This window comes from Pygoscelis adeliae, unplaced genomic scaffold (assembly GCF_000699105.1).
Source record: "Pygoscelis adeliae isolate BGI_AS28 unplaced genomic scaffold, ASM69910v1 Scaffold10, whole genome shotgun sequence".
In the NCBI taxonomy this organism is placed as follows: domain Eukaryota; kingdom Metazoa; phylum Chordata; class Aves; order Sphenisciformes; family Spheniscidae; genus Pygoscelis; species Pygoscelis adeliae.
This window is the reverse complement of record NW_008824053.1, coordinates 3920261-3939062: the sequence shown is the minus strand read 5'-3', so window position 1 is coordinate 3939062 and position 18802 is coordinate 3920261. Positions and strand designations below refer to the sequence as shown.

The 18802-nt window shown below is 40.2% G+C and overlaps 1 protein-coding gene across 1 annotated transcript in view; it reads right to left on the bottom strand.

Annotated features, from left to right (window-relative positions):
- Positions 1 to 611: 611 nt before the first annotated feature.
- The window catches only part of ABCA4 (ATP-binding cassette, sub-family A (ABC1), member 4), a 76135-nt gene continuing 57944 nt past the window's right edge, over positions 612 to 18802 (bottom strand). Inside the window, exons 30-48 of the mRNA XM_009333867.1 lie at positions 18467 to 18561; positions 17474 to 17506; positions 16206 to 16311; positions 16010 to 16084; positions 15373 to 15542; positions 14230 to 14407; positions 12688 to 12803; positions 10840 to 10987; positions 9036 to 9159; positions 8150 to 8279; positions 7145 to 7265; positions 6178 to 6240; positions 5960 to 6066; positions 4839 to 4980; positions 4038 to 4172; positions 2457 to 2560; positions 2277 to 2369; positions 1685 to 1934; positions 612 to 744 (exon numbers count right to left, since the gene is read on the bottom strand). Of these exons, the coding sequence (XP_009332142.1) occupies positions 622 to 744; positions 1685 to 1934; positions 2277 to 2369; positions 2457 to 2560; positions 4038 to 4172; positions 4839 to 4980; positions 5960 to 6066; positions 6178 to 6240; positions 7145 to 7265; positions 8150 to 8279; positions 9036 to 9159; positions 10840 to 10987; positions 12688 to 12803; positions 14230 to 14407; positions 15373 to 15542; positions 16010 to 16084; positions 16206 to 16311; positions 17474 to 17506; positions 18467 to 18561 (2313 nt within the window). The 3' untranslated portion in view covers positions 612 to 621. The remainder of the gene's footprint in view (positions 745 to 1684; positions 1935 to 2276; positions 2370 to 2456; positions 2561 to 4037; positions 4173 to 4838; positions 4981 to 5959; positions 6067 to 6177; positions 6241 to 7144; positions 7266 to 8149; positions 8280 to 9035; positions 9160 to 10839; positions 10988 to 12687; positions 12804 to 14229; positions 14408 to 15372; positions 15543 to 16009; positions 16085 to 16205; positions 16312 to 17473; positions 17507 to 18466; positions 18562 to 18802) is intronic.

The following is an 18802-nucleotide window of genomic DNA, read 5'->3' as shown; positions in this document are numbered from 1 at the left end:
TCTTGCCTGGGTCTGAGATCTGAATTAATTCTTCCCATTCTTGCTGAGACAACCGTCTGTTTTCACTGGCAGCCTGGTGGCAGGCTTCACAGACAGTGAAGCAGTCTCCCAGCACTAGCCCCAGCAGCCAGCACTGATGTTCTGGCCTTGGTAGTCCTGTGCACTCAGAATGGCAGGAATCCACTTCTAAGCTGGGCAATGCTCTCTGCCTTGGGACCTGTCTGTTGACTGATAGCAGTTGGCTTAAGAGTTAAACAAGAAAAACCTACCAGCCTGAAACAACCAGATAGAGAAACTGTCTTTAATGCTCTTTACATATCATCAAGGAGGAATGAGACTTCTCTTCTTGTATCTTATAATGAACTTTATGTTAGAGGAAGATTTTGTTCTATAGCAAGGACCTGCCTTTCCTTGGACACTTTCAGCACGTAGCGTTCCTGGTAGAGCAGTAGATGTTGGCTGTTGCTAGGGCTGTTGCTGTTGTGAGCACAGTGCTCAGAAAGGTGCAAAAAAATCAGTATAATACTGAGTGTGGGAACCTTTGTTTTACCCTTGTACTGCTCTGGTATGGCACATCTTTGCACTGTGCACACTCTAAGCGCTAGTGACTGTAGGAATAGTCTATGCGACTGCCTGCTGATGCAAAGCAGGGGACACCTTTGCTTCTCGGCTGGCTCCAGCTGCACGGGGATGCAAAGGAATTTCCTCATCCTCCATCTGCTGTTTAGCAAAGTTCACAAAAACCTGTGTGAGGAAAGCAGAAAATGTCACCACCTCATCAACTGAGATGAGTTAGTGGAATGTCTCTGTACATTCGCATCCTCTTGGCCTCTCTGCAGGGAAGAGACAGAAAGGGGAATCCATAGACATGAACTGAACTGAGACACTGCGTATCAGCAGGGATCATTAATTCCTTCTTTATTTTGATAAACTTCCTTGCAACTTCCTTCCTTTCGATGCACTTACTTGCAACTAAAATCCCATTTTTTCTTAAGCAGGAGATGGGTTCAGCAAGGTTTGCATGGCTTGCACAACGTAAGTGAGTTTGGTTGTGATGGGAAAAAGGAGACAGAATATTTTAGTAGGAAGCTGTAAGGCAGCCAGGAATGTGTCTCTAGCATTCCTGTCGAAGAGAGCTTTGCATATGTAGACCCTCAGCTACTTAGGGAAGCAGGCAGATGGGGCTAATACCCTCTAGCAAGTGGGTGTTGCCAACAGTCCCACTGGACTTTCCAGGTTTCCTGTGTCTAATTGCTCCTGTATAAAAGTGCATGATAGAGACATATAAACATTTAACTAGATATCACAGTATTGCTGACACAACACAGTCCAAATCTCTTATTTAAAATAAAATGTTATTTCCGGCTCAACAAACCTCATTCTGAATAGCTGACCTTGCTCAGACTGCTGCTCCTGAAGGAATGGGTTGTGTGAATTCTGGCATCTGGGAAGCACTGTCTTACCAGCTTTTAAATGGCACCTATTTACACAGGGAATTACTTACAGATTTCATATCTGATCCACCCTCCTTGATGAGGGGTCTGCGAATTTTGCCTCAGAAAGAGGTGCAAGATAATTCTCTACTCTGAACAGTTTGGTCCTTCAGTTGTTTAAATACGTCCCCATTGCACTACCTAATTCTCGCCACACAGGCTTTCTCATGGATGCTTTATTTTTTACTCACCTGATCTAATGTTGTTTGAGACACAGAATATTCCTCAATATGCAAGTTTTCCTTATTGGAGATTATTAACTGAAAAATCTTAGCCAGAGAGGAGGAGCAAATCTGATACTGCAGCATGTTGTAGTGTTTCTCTCTCTGTAAACTCCCTGGGAAGTTCATGCGTATGAATTGCTCAGCAGGAGTAGGATCTGGAGGCAGCCCAGACTTCGGAGCTTTGATTTTCAGAGTGACAATGTAGCCATCTCCAAACCTGGAAAGCACATGTGGATTTGGGAATTGGATGAAGAGACGGTTTCATTATTCAGGAAGAAAATTCATTTTCAGCAGCTATGAAAACATTAACAGTATCTAAAAGATAACACGTGAGATCTAGCTTTGTAGGAAGCTCTGTATTTGCCTTGCAGAAGTGGCGTGTAGCATAACAGAGTTGAAATGAGGTCTGCTCAAATTGTCTAGGATACCACAGAGTTGCACCCAGAAATGGGTCTGTTTAAACAACAGCTCTTCAGATTGGATTGCTGTATTAAGAACAGTACATGTCACATACACTAAGTTTTCACATTAAAAAACACCATAAAAATATTCTACTTACTTGTATTTTAGCTGCTGAATTGTGCCCAGGCATCTGAAGGTACCTTTTACCATGATGGCTGAACGAGTACAGAGGGCTTCACATTCTTCCATGCTTTCAAAACAGAGAAGAGATATTTGAGATAAAAGCCAGCAGATGAACTTCAGCTACTCTGGGATTCTGACTTCTAACTCTTTTTACCTGTGTGAGGTTAGAACCACAGCTCGCCCATCTCTGAGTATGCTGACAATAGAGTCCCACAGGAGGCGCCGGGACTGAGGGTCCATTCCAGTAGTCGGTTCATCCTGTAAGGGATATGTTAAGACAATTGGAGTCAGAGAAGCAGATAAGAAAAAGAAAATCTATGCAGAATCAAGTCACCGTGTGTTTGGGCCTTAGCATATAGCTGCTTCTCTACTGAAATCTGTGCCTTGAGAAAGCACGTGCACCTTGAGAAGCATGTGAGTGAATGGGTACTAATGTACTTCTTGGCACAAAGCAGTAAGGAAACAAGTACAAGAAACTGCAGGTAAGAATATAATGCTGTCTGCATAGGGCACAGCTACAGGGAAGGGAATGCAGTCACCATTATGACAAAGGCAGTCCCCAGTCTAGGGTCTTCGATATCAAAAAAGTAAGCATTTGTGATACCCCATTATAAAAACATGTAGGACCCAAAATAGAAATAAATGGAAAGAGGCTCATGCAGTAGCAGCTACATCAAATTGTGTCAAGTTTGGCTCCCATGTTTTGATGGACATTGGAGATGTTGATCAATATACTGCAGAAACAAAGAGGAGAATCTTATATCTGTAATACTAGCTTTAAGACAGAGATGAACACTTTGAGTAAAATCTTCCTTTTCTGGGGCAACAACTCTTGTAAAAGGAGAGTGAGTTCTCCCCAGGTAACCTTCTAACTTACATAAACATAAAGAACACATTTCTCAACCCAAGAAGCTAGTGAAGTCACCCTGATTTACACCAGCTAAGGATCTGGTCCTGCATAAATCAGTTAACCCAGTTAGTAACAAAAAATTTTTAAAAATCTTAGAGAAAAAAATTTTCATGCAACATTTTGTCTTAAGAAATTATGAGAAAACATTTTATCTGACTGTTAGTAAACAGTCAACATCCTGGCAGAATACATGTAAAGGCATAGTAAATGGTGCAAGGAGCCATGTTATTAAAATGTTTCTTTTTAGCCTACAAATTAAAGTGGTACAGTATAACCTAAATGAAGAGTTTTTGTAGTAATTGCATTTAGAATTTCCCTTGAGATATGCACTTATGTGATAACTTATGTTATTTGATGAGAACTACATTTCAGCATTTGTATAGTTTAGTCTAAATTTGTATAATTTATTCCAAAGATATTAAAGGCTGAAAAAGGGTAGCTATCTTCCTCTGTTCTGCTGGATAAAGCCGCAAGGTCTATGTTGTAAGATCATCTTTTACATGAGTGGTTATACTCTGACAAGAAAACGCAGACTGAAACCAAACGTGGATTTAAATTCAGATTTGTCTGGATTATAGATTTTATCTCAAACCATTCTTTGTTGAAGATCTTTCTTTCATAATCACTTGGGGTCCATTGAAAACATACTTATGCATCCCAGTCTATCCCTGAAATTAAAGAACTCAAAATTGCATTGAAGTAGATGTAAGTTGAGGGCAGAAAGGAGCTTGCAAGGACTGTCAAACATCCTTGTACTTCTTTAGCATGTAGTTTTATAAGATGTTATATTGAACTATCACAGAGCTATGTTACCATGACACTTACTAGCAAGACGAGTGGTGGGCAGCCTATCAGTGCAATGGCAGTGGAGAGCTTGCGCTTGTTGCCACCACTGTAGGTACCAGCCAGGTGGTCTGCATACATAGGAAGTCCCAGCTTCTGGATGCCCCATTCAGCAACCTATGAGAAACACAGTCTTTTTCACACAGCACCTAATGCACAACAGACGGGATTGCTGATACATCCCTCTTCTGGCAGAGACATGGCAATCCCCTGGGTTTTAGCACATTCATTTTAGAACTGGAGCAGGGGGGTCCAAAAAATTTATGATGATGAGGGAGATGATAACTACTTGAGGGAAAGCCATAAACCAGCCTCAGCTGTAGACTTCCTATCTGTGCAAGAATTTAAATTATTTTCTTCTGGAATCTTATCATAGAATCACAGAATAGTTTGGGTTGGAAGGGACCTCCTAAAGGTCATCTAGTCCAAACCCCCTGCCGTGGGCAGGGACATCTTCAGCTAAATCTTCTTCATGTTTTCTTTCTTACACATAAACAACTTTAAAGACAAGAACAAAACAGCAACCGGTGCAGTTCTGAGTCATAGCAATTGCATCTTTAGCCTTCCACAGTTGGCACCACAGTTTTGCAAGTACCATTAATGCCATTTGATAGTGCAGTCTTGTACTTAACTGTCCAAATGACAGGAACCACTCCCAGAACTTCAACACACAGAATGGCAAGCCCACTTTGGAAATTCTGGCCCTTGGCATGTTACGAACCCAGTTAATCATCACAAATATTCACTCTAACTACGTATAAGTCAAAAGCAAGAATGCTTTACCCTCTTGATTTCCTCTGCTGGAACTCCCCGCAGGCGTGCATATAAGTAGAGGTGTTCTCGTCCTGTGAGCAGGTCATCAATGGCATCAAACTGAGGGCAGTATCCCATGTTTTGACGGACGTTAGAAATGTGGGTCAATACACTGGAGAAACAAAGAGAAGAATCTTATATCTGTAATACTAGCTTTAAGACAGAGATGGACACTTTGAATAAAATCTTTCTTTTCTGGGGCAACAACCCTTATAAGAGGAGAATGAATTCTTCCTGATACAAGATCCTACTAAAATATCTGTCTGTACAGAACAGCAAGGAATATATTCTCATCTAAGTCAGCTCAGTTCTGGTTAAGAGTGTAAGCCCATTTCCCCTCACCCATTTTCCTGTTTAAGTAAAGGCTAACTTAACGAGTTGTTCTTTGAATAGCCACTCAGATCATATTTTTTTGCAAATGGTGTTTATTTCTAGAAGAAAAAAAATCACTCCATTTCATCTCAGAGCATGGTCACTGGGAACAGACAGGCAAGACACAAGGCTAACACTTCGTTGGTAGTAATAGTAGGAAAAGCACAGAATCACAGAATGGTTGAGGTTGGAAGGGGCCTCTGGAGGTCATCTTGTCCACCCACCCTGCTCAAGCAGGGTCACCCAGAGCAGGCTGCCCAGGACCATGTCCTGGCAACAAAACAGCTATTGTTCAAACCACATCATGGACAAAGAATCAAATCTGAACTACGCCTAACAAACGAAGACACACAACCTGGAACTAAACTAACATAAGTGAATACCAGATCACGCTGTATTAACTTATGACATTATGCCAGCACTGTGTAAACAAAGATGTTAGAAAAGTAGCAGATCAAAGTACCCTGTTGGACTGGTTATCTTATGTTTGCGAGCTCTTACCATTAGATCCGATTGCCTTGTCCCACTGTTAGCGTTAATGTAACTTACTCACAGATTTTAGAACAGAGTGTTAAAAGTATAAAGTGCCAGCGTGTGTTAGCTGTGGTCTCTCTCAGTGCCATAAAACTGGAAAAGAGCTGCTGGGTCATTGGGACTATGATCTGGGCAGTTCTAAACCTGGTAAATGGACCGTCACAGGTTTTTTTTAAGATACTTACCTATTGCCAGCCACTACAGCATCTCCAGATGTCACATCAGTATCTCCAGTCAGCATTTTGAACGTTGTTGTTTTGCCAGCACCATTCACTCCCAAAAGACCAAAGCACTAAATTACAAAATTTATCACATTCTTTAGTATTTCCAACTTGCAAATCAGCAGGGGCACGACTTCTGAACTGATCCATGGAAAGTAATCTAGTGTTATTGAACAACCTACCTCTCCGGGACGGATGCCAACACAGAGTCTGTCCACTGCAGGCTTGTGCCTACCTGCATAAATCTAAATTGACAGGGAAAAAAAAAAAAGAAAAATCCTATTTCAAGACATCTACAGCAATGAAAGTCTTCTGAATTTTTAGTTTAATGTTATTGGGATGAGGCAACTTTAGAACCAAGACAGGACTAAATAAAAAAATTAAAAAGATTGATTCTACATTCTACGAAGTCAGACATTTAGTTACATTAAATAAATTTGTAATGACCCCTAAAAATACCAATTTTTCTGTATGCAGACTTTTACTTCATGTCTTTAGCACTAGAAGACAGACCTGATGCTTTGCTGGGACAAAATATCTCTGAGATATCAAACCAAAGTGGAACAATACAGCAAGATAGTCTAAAGAATGATACTCCAGTTCTCTGTTCATGAGATCCCAGCAATGTGTGTAATCTTTGTATTTCTGTAGCTCAAGCTTGCATGCACTCTGATAGCATAACTCAGATGCCTTCAATGTCTGGAAAGAAGATAAATTAGCAATAACTATTGCTAATAGCCATTGCTAATATTAGCAATAACTATTGCTAATAGCCCTCGACGTGAAAGCAATCAAATGGTTAACTTGAGATTGAAACTTGCCTATGGAAAAAACAGCATTGTAGAAGAAAAGACTAGTAGTAGAAATGGACACTCAATAGATAAGTCATGTCAGATGATGTGAGGTAAAAAAACCCCACCCCTAAGCAGGGAGGGTTGCACTGTCCTTGCTGGACTTCCCTGTGGTTTGATTTCTAATCAAAGGAAATGGCCAAATAACATGTCAAACCTTGACCTCTAAAATGTTGGTTATTTTCTAAGGCACAAGGTTGATTTTGAAAACAATACTATCTGAATCCACAGCTGAAATACATTCTGAAAGAAAAAATTTACACTAGACTAATTTGTTTCATTCTTCTCAAAATATTACCTTGGTTAGTTCTCGTAATACTAAGATATCTGTTTTGTTCCCTCCATTCATAATTCTTTTTCTTTCTTCTGCAACATCCTCATCTTCATCAATAACAGGTGACATGGCAGTCTCCGCAAACCTGGAAAAACCCAAAAGGCTGATTGCAGAAACAACAAGTTGCCCTGGGTGCAGTCAGAATAACAGCGTGAAACAATGGCTGATCAATTGCCAAAAATGTGACTGGTGGAAGCAGTGGGAGTGAAACTTCACAATGGGACATTGGGTGGAGCATGCCTGCTGTTGGGAGAATCCCTGACCTTTGAAAGTTAATCTCTAAATACTAAAAAGGGATTAAATGGCTTGCTCAAAAGAGCATGCCTTGTCAGTCACTGATATGACATAAACCTGCCCCTCAGCCACAGCTTTTGCTATTTGGCTGCTCTTCAGTAGCTGATGACAGTCCTTCTACAGATCTTTTGAGTAGGCCTCCCTGTAAGACAGTATTTTCATAATTATACCAATTAGTACTCACTCGAACAGGAGTGAATGACCCACTCACACCTGGAAGGTAGCTGCTGTCATCGAGATAGAGGCACATTTGTAAAGCAGAGAGGGGACACTTGCATAGTGTCCAGGCTGCAACTGTCCTGTGCAATGGACTAGAATTCCTGTCTTGGGATGTCAGGCTAGTACCTCATGTTAGTGTTTATGACACTACAAACTTTCCAAGTCATTTTATAATCTCACTATTACAGTGTTTTAATCTAAAAAAAATTTACATTGAAGTCTTAATTCAGGAAAACTAATTTCTTTTAACAATATATTCTTTAATCCTGTTAAGATAATGCACATTTGTAAATGCTTTCTTGAACCAGGATATCAACAAATTAGGATGAAATCAGGTAAGTTAACAGAAAAAAAAAGCTGAAAAATTCAGAGGAAAAGAAAAAGGAGGGACATAGAGAATAACAAAGACATTAACCCTGTTAATAAAGGAACATTAATACAAGCTTTCAGACATACCATCTTGTGGAGAACAAATCGTGCTGCATAAGGAGATTCAGAATGAAGAATGCAACCCCTTGAACAGCCATGGCAACCAGGTTCTTTCCAACAAAGTCCCACTGAAAAGGATTGGAAACATGCTGCTCACCTTTGGAGAAAGAGCACCAGAAAGCAAGGTGAAATACTGCTGAAACAAAACACTGCTCCTCAGAACAGAAGGCATAATCATAATGGTTTAGGATGAAAATCTGTACTTTATTTGATCATGATCAGGCCTGGTCTGCATTTTCCGGTGTCTTATAAAGATTCCTAAGAAAATACACTCCAAGTTCAGCTGCTGCATGGGAGCAAAAATGAATATAAGCTCTCTGAATATGCACTGATTTGGATATTATAACATGAAATTTGCATGGGTTATGTGAAAGACATACATTTTCTGAATAAAAACAGATGAGTTCTGCTATATGATCATTCTTTTAATAAGAAGTTGTCTGATACCAAATACAGCCATATCCCAAGAGGATGCATTTGAAGAACAGCAGCCACTTCAAGCATTAACATGAGGGCTGCCGAACTATTAAAATGAAATGAAATAATATGTCCTACTGTAATGATCTAAGGACTTCAAAACAAATGATAAAAAGACACCAAAGACTGGCACTGAACAAATGGGTTCATTTCCAGTACAGACTACTTGTTGGGCCGTAGAGTTCTGGCAGCTGTATCAGAAGCTGTGATTCCTTCAGAGAGGTTAAACTTTCATACTCCTCATCCACCTGATGATGTGAAAGGGGAGAATTTCAGAAACAGCCACTAATTTTCCAAGATAATACTTCCAACCGTCTCATCCAAGGTCAGGACATGTGACACTGATATAACTCGTTGCTTATTGGCTCTTACTTACCAAACCTGGCATACACTTCAGTCACAGCTTGGTTCATGGCCAAGTCAATGAGTCCACGGCCCAGGCAAAAATGTGGGAAGACAATCAGCACATTTTTCAATGTTTTATTAAACTTCAGCAAAGACTATAAGAAACAGAAACAACATAATAAGCAGTTGAAACCAGACTTCTTTAAGAAAACATAGCAACATGAGTGAAAAGTTCTTTGTCATGTCAGAGAAACTGGATGTTCCGTGTTCTTACAACAGAGAAAACAGAGTATTTATCAAGTTACACCCAAAGCATCTGCAACCTAGAATGCAGCACAGCAGAATGCTGGCATACACTGCACCAGTCAAAGCGCTTGTGAAAAACTCTCAATGGGGAGAGAAATTAATCTTTGTAATGAAGTATTTCGCTATGTAGCAGAGTTAACATGTAATTCTGGTGTCAGCTATTATAAACAGCAACTGTGAGCAACAAGAAAGAGTGGTATTTTTCTGTCGTAACATCTTTATTTATCGAATCATAGAATCATTAAGGTTGGAAGAGACCTCCAAGATCATCGAGTCCAGCCGTCAACCCAACACCACCATGCCCACTAAACCATGTCCCTAAGCGCCACATCTACACGTCTTTCAAATACCTCCAGGGATGGGGACTCAACCACTTCCCTGGGCAGCCTGTTCCAATGTTTAACCACTCTTTCAGTAAAGAAATTTTTCCTCACATCCAATCTAAACCTCCCCTGGCTGGAATAGCTGGGGAATATTTCCATAATCAGGACTGCCACAATACTGGAAAGTACCAGTGTCTGGGCATAACTACACAGTAGACTTTGGTGCAATGTTGAGATACCCAAAACAGTGTAAGTGCCAGTAGCAGTCTAGCTGCATCAACACTGAATCCAGAGAAGGGCAATTTTCCCTCTGGAGACACAGTGTCTACAACAGAGACGTATTCTCAAAGATGATAACACTGGCCTGCTGCCGCACAGACTGAATGGCACTAGATTGAACCCTGCGCTATCAAGAAGCGTGGCTGAGAATGCAGGAACACCAGGGACAGAAAGTATTGTAATACTGGCCCTTGAAACCATGAGCTGAAACAAGATCTGTTTCTCCTTCCCAGCAAACAACAGTGCTCGATCAGCACATGGTGTTTGAAAATGGACTGTCAGTAATGATAGCTAATTGAATTGCTGTCAGATGTAGAAAGGGTGTCAATCTCAGTGGCCAAAGTATCAGCAGCTGTAGAGGTGGTAGCAGTAGTAGTGCATACAAGCCAACAGTGTTTTATAAACTGATCTCTTAGCCTTTCTAAGAACTAATTTTGGCACTCACTGTATTCTGTCTATTCTTGTACTTTCTGTCACCTTCTTGGTGGTGTTAAATAATTTCTGGGAAATTCTCAAAATGCTACTATAAGCAGAACGTCTCCTCTAACACAATGACTAGCAGGAGTAAGTGTCTTTCCTTACTTAGTGGTGACTCTATGATTTTCTACCATCTACCTCTTCCTGTACAACCCAAACTGCAGAAGCAAGCACAAAATGCCACGTCCCCTCCTCCCCAACTGTGAAAGTGTACAGAAGTTTGCTCATAGGGATGAAAAACACTCAATGTCATTCCTTGTGCGTATAGCCCAAGATATCAATTGCCCTGAGTCACTTCTCTGGGTTATTCTGCTCACCTGTCCCTGGAGTTACTCAGCAGAGTTCCCCACTCACTGCCAGAAAAAATGGCAAGGTAGAGAAAGACAGTTACTGTTAGAGATGGTTATGCTTGGACATCCTTTGCACAGCTCTTTAAAAAACGTTACTTACCGGGTTATTTTCAAATAACTCCAGGATGAATGTAATGGCACTGCTGTTGATCCCCACAAAGAGATTAATGCAAGACAATGCAACATAAGCAGTGCTAGGGACGCTGAAGAAAGAAGCAGCAGGGTACATCATGGGAATTACTGCCCATCTGCATGCAAAAGATAGAAAAACTATGATAACAGCTTCTCTGTATTCTCATGTCAGTTGGCCTAATGAAAACACAAAGTTGAGCTTTCTTCTCATCCCAAGTGTAATGAAATGGTGTAACCAGCCAGAGGTGCCGCTACGATATTCTTTCCCTGGTTACTAGATAAAAAGTTTTTTCTGCTTAGTCTTTTTTGCTGTTAAAATGCAGGGCAAAAGAAACTGCTAAAATTGAGAAAACTTAATGCTAGCAAAGTTACTATCACACCAGCTATCCTTGCACATCTCACTGGGTTGTACACCAGGAGGGAGAAACAAAGAAATGTTAGATAAAGCAAATACGATGTACTGCTTTGCTAGATACTCCTCAGCCTTTGGAACTGTCCAAAGAAATCAGAAACTCTGTAAATTTTTATATTCCTTTCTAACTCCTCTACCATTGTTTTTTCACTCCTGATTTGGAGCTTCCCGTGCCATGATTTCTGGGACATAGCAAATGCACATGGAGCAGCACAAGAGGAGTATTCCTCTGGAATAAACTTGCAATGCTTAGCAACAATCAGTCTGACTAGGAAGAATTCAGTAACAACAACCTGAATTGCTTAACAGGACAATACACACGTGGTCAGAAAGACTCATCCTAAGTTTCCCATTGTGACTGCAGCTGGACACAAGGGCTAATATATGACTCTATGAATTTACCTTCCTTTCTGTTTTTTATTTTGAGTAGCAAATTATGAAATTATTATTGAAGTGACTGCCATGTGATTTTATTTTTTCTGAAAATTTCATCTTGGTAGATGCTTTAAAATATGCAAAGGCATTTTAAACGTCCATCCACACAGCCATGAATTACTGTATTTTAAAAAATATATAGAGCCACAGACAACTTATTAAAGATACCACTATTGCACTTCAAAAAGGTATAATGAAAAATTAAAACAAATGAACATTCTGATAGGATTTTTTAACATTGGGTATTTTACAGAGATTAAATTATGATAATGCTTTCCATTTTCTCAGGATTTTCATGCAAAGAACACAAAAACTTCAGAAAATTAAAGGTAGTCTGCCCAGAAAAGAACTGTTCCCTCTTAGGCTTAACATGTGAAAAGTTTAATTTATTTCTTTAACTCTAGAAATAGATCTGATCAATCATTTTGCCTAGGTTACATCAGCTACAGGGCTATCAGGAATATGATTTTATAGATAAAAATACATGATTACTAATTAAATGAGAGAAAGTGAATTTCAGTCAGCCTTATAAAATGCTATTTTGCCAACACAAATGCTCATCTGAAGTTAAAAAAACCAGTGTTGAAGACTCAGTACTCTTTGCCCTTGGGTTAAATACTGAAAGTATTTTAGTATTGGCTGTTAGTGAGGCAAATAAACAACCACTAAATTCCTACACAATGTACATAACAGAAAGCAGCAAACCGAACAAATATATTTTCCTGTAAGAATCACATTTAATGCTTAAAAGTGTAAGGCAGTGACAAAAAAAATCTCCTTTACAGCATGTGGCCAGACAGAGTGTGTAAATATCCTGGAGCAGGGACAGAATCCAGTTCTAACCTGTATTGTACCCACTCAGTTTTATTCTTTAAAGCTGGATTTCACTAAGTACCAAGCTCAATAACATGAAATCATTTCCTTGTGAAATACAGGGCCCCACATGCAGGAACAACCTTGAAGACTCACCCATACAGAAGCAGCAAGGCAACAAGCACAGGGAAATTAGTCGGAGAAGTGTATGCTTTCTTGTTGAATCCAGCGAATATAACCACAACCATTCCAGCACTCAGTGCATAATTCACCTGCCATATCACAGGGTGAAGATCAGTGTGTAAGACCTGAGAAGGTCTGCAAACATATCCAGATCCTACACATTATTCCAAAAGGCTTTTGTACTGAGGAACACCGGAATTTATGAGCTAGACTAGTCACACTCAAGCTTTTGGATCAATGGGTAGCATTGGCAGCACTTGACATTTTTCCGAGACATCTTTTATCAGACTGTTCATCAAAAATACAACATACATTGTTGTTTCTTAGATTATGGTTTGGGAGCCAATTATTTCATGGTCCTGCTGGCAGGCTGCCCACAGAAAGAGACTGTGGGTATGCAAAGGAAGTGCAGTTTCTGGTGATGCAAAGGCTGTGTAGGAGGGGAAAAAGCTAGTTACTTGAGCCACATTCCTGGGAGGAGGCTAAAGTGAATATGCTTGGCCACTGCTCTCCTCAATTTCTCTGTTCAGTGTTAGTAGCGCTAGTCTACTGCAATGCACAGAGCTCCCCATGCAGAATGGAAGGTGGCGTTTCACAGAACTGCTAACACCAATTAATACCTTTGCATCATGCTGTCAAGGGCCATGGCCAAGCAGAATTCCTGTTAAGGAAGCTGCTGGGAGGCTGCAGTGACCAGCAGGGGACAGGAACTCAGAGACCTGCTTCTTTTCCCTCATTTACTAAATTAATGCTTTGCTTTACCTTCTCCTGAAAGAGCACCTTCCAAAGCCCGAAAGAGTTTTGGGCTTTTCAATTATTTCAATTTTTTTTCTTTTTAATTTTTTCAATTCCATGTTCATGCTTTTCTTATTGCATAAGCCCTTGGCCTTATTCTCTTTTGAGAATGCATGGCTAGAAAACCATCCCCTTGCTGTGCCTCAACCAGGCAAAGAATTTGCCTCTTTGTGACAAAGTGGCCTGAGGGGTATTGGGAGGGTAGCTGAGCCCTGTCTAAGCAAGCCTGAGCCTGTGGTCTAAATCCTTTTAGAACAACACAGTGAATGTGATTCAGTGACCTAAACAAATACATCTATGTAATTTTAGACACCCTACAGTATTTTGCTTGACCTCCTGCTACGGTTCCAGCAGCCTGTGAATCTCCCACCTAAATTTCTTGAATATCTTGAAACACGTTATGGTTCTTCTAGAGGGCAGAAGTGACTACCGTCAGGCAACTGGGCTTTCCCCTGCTATGGTAAGTTGTACTTTATTATACATTCAGTTGTAAGCACTGGAAACCCTAAGATTACAACAATTTCAGCTTCATTAGTTGAATAATGAGCTGTGCACCTGACTTGATTTCTACATCTGTAATTAGTTAGGAGGTCAAATCCTTAAAGAAATGAATGCTTTGCAACGCTCAGAATCACCCTCGCTCAATTCACAGATCAGTCCCCAGTTCATGCAAACCCAGGAATAATTGCAGGCTATGAAATCAGATCAGCAGTTACTCACTATGTCCCACATGAAGTTAGTTAACCAGTAGATTGTAGGGCTCACACCACTGACAAACTGTAGATGCTTGGCTTTTGTTACACGTTCTTGAATCAGGTATAAAACAAAACTAGCTGGTATAAAGGACATGGCAAAAATCACACAGATGGCCACAACAGCATCCACTGAAGTGGTCAGCCTAAAATAGAACACAAGAAGGGACTGTGAGCAAGGGAATGGACGCAACACAACACTGTATTAGCATTTGGGGAATCTGGAGGGAATTTTAAGATCTAGAAGGAGCAAGGTTATTTTGTAAGTAGAAGACTTTTCCAATTTCAAAATGTGCTAGTGTATTTTCCCAAGATGTGTTGGGGACTGCAGCTAACAAATATGGATATTAGTGGCACCATTCCCTGATTTTTTACTTGCCTTCATTCTCTGGAACAGTTCAACTCCTATATATATCTCAGTTTGACAGCCTTTCCTGTATGGTGTGTCTCAAACTAGACATGAAGGCACAATAGTCAAAGTGCTCTGGGAGCTGGGAAAAGAGGGACTCAAGGAGGCAAGTTGCAGACAGTGAGATGAAGCACAGATCTTCCCTCTGTGCTAAGGCAGAAGTTTTCAGTTTCACTGACTTCTGAACTGAATAGGAGACATGAGTGGAAAGTCCTGTCTTCTTAGGGGTGTCTTTTTCCAGAAATTATGGCTTGTAGATTCTGGAATGCCATTGAAGATCTACCTCTGTGCTGTCCTTGGCACCAAGACGGAAGCTGTTGCCTACCTGTAGTCAATTAAGGACAATTTCTGATTCCTTTTTTGATTATGATCTCTCTGTTATTTCACAAGTAGATCTACTGGTTTTGGAGCATGAACAAAGACTTCGGAATCTTCGTGCTTGGGAATCAACAGAAACATGTAATCATGTGTAACCAATGGTCATAGCTCCTACATGGGATGGGAATGAACTCTTATAGGAATACAATGAGACAGAAAAGAATAGATTGTATATCTAATTCTTGATTAGAATAAAACTTCAGGGAAAGGCCTCCACATTCTGTCAATTGAACTATTTCTCCTCAGAGTGTGAGTATGCTGGAGGTGGTAAGCTGCCAGGAGAGGGAGGGGTAAAAACCAGCAGCAGAGCACAGGCAGACTTACACAGTGACTTCAGAGAGTTGCTCCTTAGTGAGGTTCAGAGGATGGTTTACAGCAGTGATCCCATATTCCTCAGGGGCTTGGCCAGTCCGCAAGTTAGCTCTAAGGATTGCATTATTGGCTACATTAAGGAAACTAACCATAGCATGCCAGCCTTTATTGTTAAACCACACCTAAAAGAGTCAGAAAGCACAGATTCATTTAAGAAGCCTTCGCTAATAACCCTGAGCTGCAGGAGAAAACTTGGCTGCCTTTCATCTACTTTGGTGGGCATTGTCAGCAGGGAAGAATCCAGCACCAGGAATTCATAGCTCCTAGGCACAGTCCAGCAGGAGGAGCTCACATACTATGCTTTTAAAAGGGTTGGACAACCACTGTCAAAGGATTTTATAGAAGCACATTTTAAAATTTAGCAGAACGTGCCCTACTCGGAAGTATTTAGGACAGCAAAAAGTATTAAGAACATGGTTAAAAAAAATCACATTCGAAATAACTTTGCATTAACACTGTATCCCATATTACTTATAATAAGTATAGTATTTCAGCTCTTCTTGCATCTGAGAATGCCACTAGCAATATTCTCACAATGTGAAGTCTATGTCAAGAAAGACTGAGTTAGCAGACTACTTCCAGCAAATACCTTAATATTATCTTCAGTTTCCATGTATTTAAGGAAATTGGAAATTTCTTTGGCAGCAGCCAGTGAAGCTTGTCCCTAAAATAAAAAAGAAAAAGCTAAAGGTCAGCTGTCTGGGTGAAATTCGGTGCTGCAGATTTTCAGCTTTGTAACAAATTCTTTAGTAAAGGGACAAAAAACCCATAAAAATCTTGCTTACTCCTGTCACATTCATCATTCGGCCAAGATCACTTAAAAAATTGACAACTTGATCTCCAGAAACATGAAGGACTGGGAGCCTTCCTCCTATAGAAATTCCTCCATATCTACAAAGAGAACAGTATCGTCAGTCACTTGTATCACAGACCCAAAACTCTGTACATTGATGGAAATACTAAAAATCCACTTAATGTAAGGTTGATTTCTATACATCATATAATTCATGTATAATGATCTCCACTCTTTTTCTAACAAGTTGTATTAGGTCTTTATAGGTCTTACAAATAATAGAAGTTCTATCAGTTTCTGAGGGGTTCATGCCAGGATCCTGAGAAAATTATTATTTAGATATAAGATTTGGAGAAAACAGTTATTTCTACAGTGCAAAATCTTTAAATCAAGATAATTGACATATAACTGTTTGGACAGCATGGAGGACTGAGGACAGCATGGACCGCGGTTAAAATTTCAGTTGCCCTGAGAGGAGCAGGTATTCACCAATGCTGGTGCCAGCCAATACTCCATAATGATAAATACTATTGCATGAGATGAACCAAAGTCTAATCCCATAGCAAGTAATGTTTGCACAGGAACAAGCAGATGTTCCGTGAAGGAAGCCAGTCATCCAGCTGCTACCTTTGAAGTGAGTTCCTGCTGCTGCTGAAAAACTAAATGAGTATGTTCTTCAGGCTAATCAGTCATCTTTCTAAGCTTAGTATCTGCAGTGTGGACATCACACTGGGGTTAGCTGATGCCTCTATGTAAGCGTGAAGCACTAGTGGAATCTGTTTTATAACTACTGCACATGTTCAGAGCGGGGATGAGGAGTTGCGGTTGTTACTTCTGTATTTGATAAGCTGGTGTCTAGGTTTCATCTTACCCAGGTCCTTTTTTTGGAGGGTTCATATTTTTCTGCTGCACTTTGAAAGAGCTACATCAGAGCACTATTGCAATGTAGTGCAATATTGTATTGTAACTTTCCATCACTCAGCTCCCATTAGTCTGACTCTTGTAGATAATAAAACTGATAGTTCCATTGTGTGCCTCTGGCCTTCATCCTTGTGGGAGTAGTCCAAACAAATATAACCCCTTGTCTTTATAAAACCCTTGCTGACCCCCAACCTATTTCCCACTGAAGCCATCTCTTTGTTCTATATTATCTGCCACAATTCCCCTTGTCCATTCAGAGAAACATTGTGAGGCTCCATAGTTAAACAGAAATTCATTGTTCCTTTATTTACCACCATAATCTGTGAATTGGTTTCTTACCTTTGCTCATTGACCCAGTATTTGCTCTTCAAGCTGAAACAGAAAGAGAATCCTGTCTCTTAACGCACTGAACCAAAGTCAATGGTATTGTTAGGCTTAAATGGAAATTAAAGGTGAATTCCTATGCTTTACAGATCTCCAGTTTCCTCTAGACAGCTTTTTTTTTTGTTTATTTGTTTTTGTTTTATTTGCTTTCATTTTTAATTGCTGCTGATTACTTTGAGTTGTGGGGTTGCCAGGACTTTTGATATTCCCTGCAGTGGGTTTTTGGTTTTTTGTTTTGTTTTCTGACATGATTCATTTCCACCTCATACAGAGATAAGCAAGATTTCTAAAGTGACACATACTGGCTCTATCCTAAGTCCATAATGAATTGATTTGAAAAGATGTATCTAAAGCAATTATGACAGTCAAAGGCAGCCAGCACATAGCTAATATAATGGGAATTTCAAGAACTCTGCTGGGAATTGAAAAGGTAGCAAGGCCTGAATCAGAAATAATAGGCCATGGACACTGCACAGCTAATTACCATGCACGACACTCACGCAAGCTGAGGAGCTATCAGTAGGATAGATGTATCTATGTAACATTGTCCTTTAGCACTTCTGGGAAGCAAGTGGTGATTAACTCAGGCAGATGGTCATGCTGGTGTGAAAACGGTTCTTCAGGGACACAAACTAGTATCTCTGCAAGGCAGTTCACCATGCTGCGCAGAGGCACAAGTTTTCTCACCACTGACACAGTTACCATTAACATGGCATTCCATCAACACTGAAACTTAGCTCTGCCTATAAAGGAGTACCCAATTATACAAATAGGTATAATTAAAACAATTAAACTCCCCTAAAACGAGCATCTCCTGTTCTTACATCACGAATACGGACATGATGCTCAAGTCTACACCACATCAGGTGCTATGTTGTTATTAAATGAGAATTTCATGGCCAGGTACAAAATATCGCATGTGAAAAACAAAGAGAGATTCACCCCTACCTCCCTTTTATCAAAGTGGGATATGTTTTCACCAGAAAATCTGAAATATTTCTGTGGGTCAGATCTTGAAGAATTTCTGTGCTGTGCTGCACTCTCTGGAAAGAAAAGAAAACATAATCAATCACAGTAAACTCTACAGTCTCTAAAGCTATTAAGTAAGTGTTTGTCAGGAAAACAGCAAAAGTACCTTTGGTTCAGAGGAATTGCTCAGGTTCAGAGTATCACCGAAATGAGAGTGGGCGTGCGGGTTTTGGCTGGGATAGTTAATTTTCTTCACAGCAGCTGCTATGGGGCTGTGGTTTGGATTTGTGCTGGAAACAGTGTTGATAACACAGG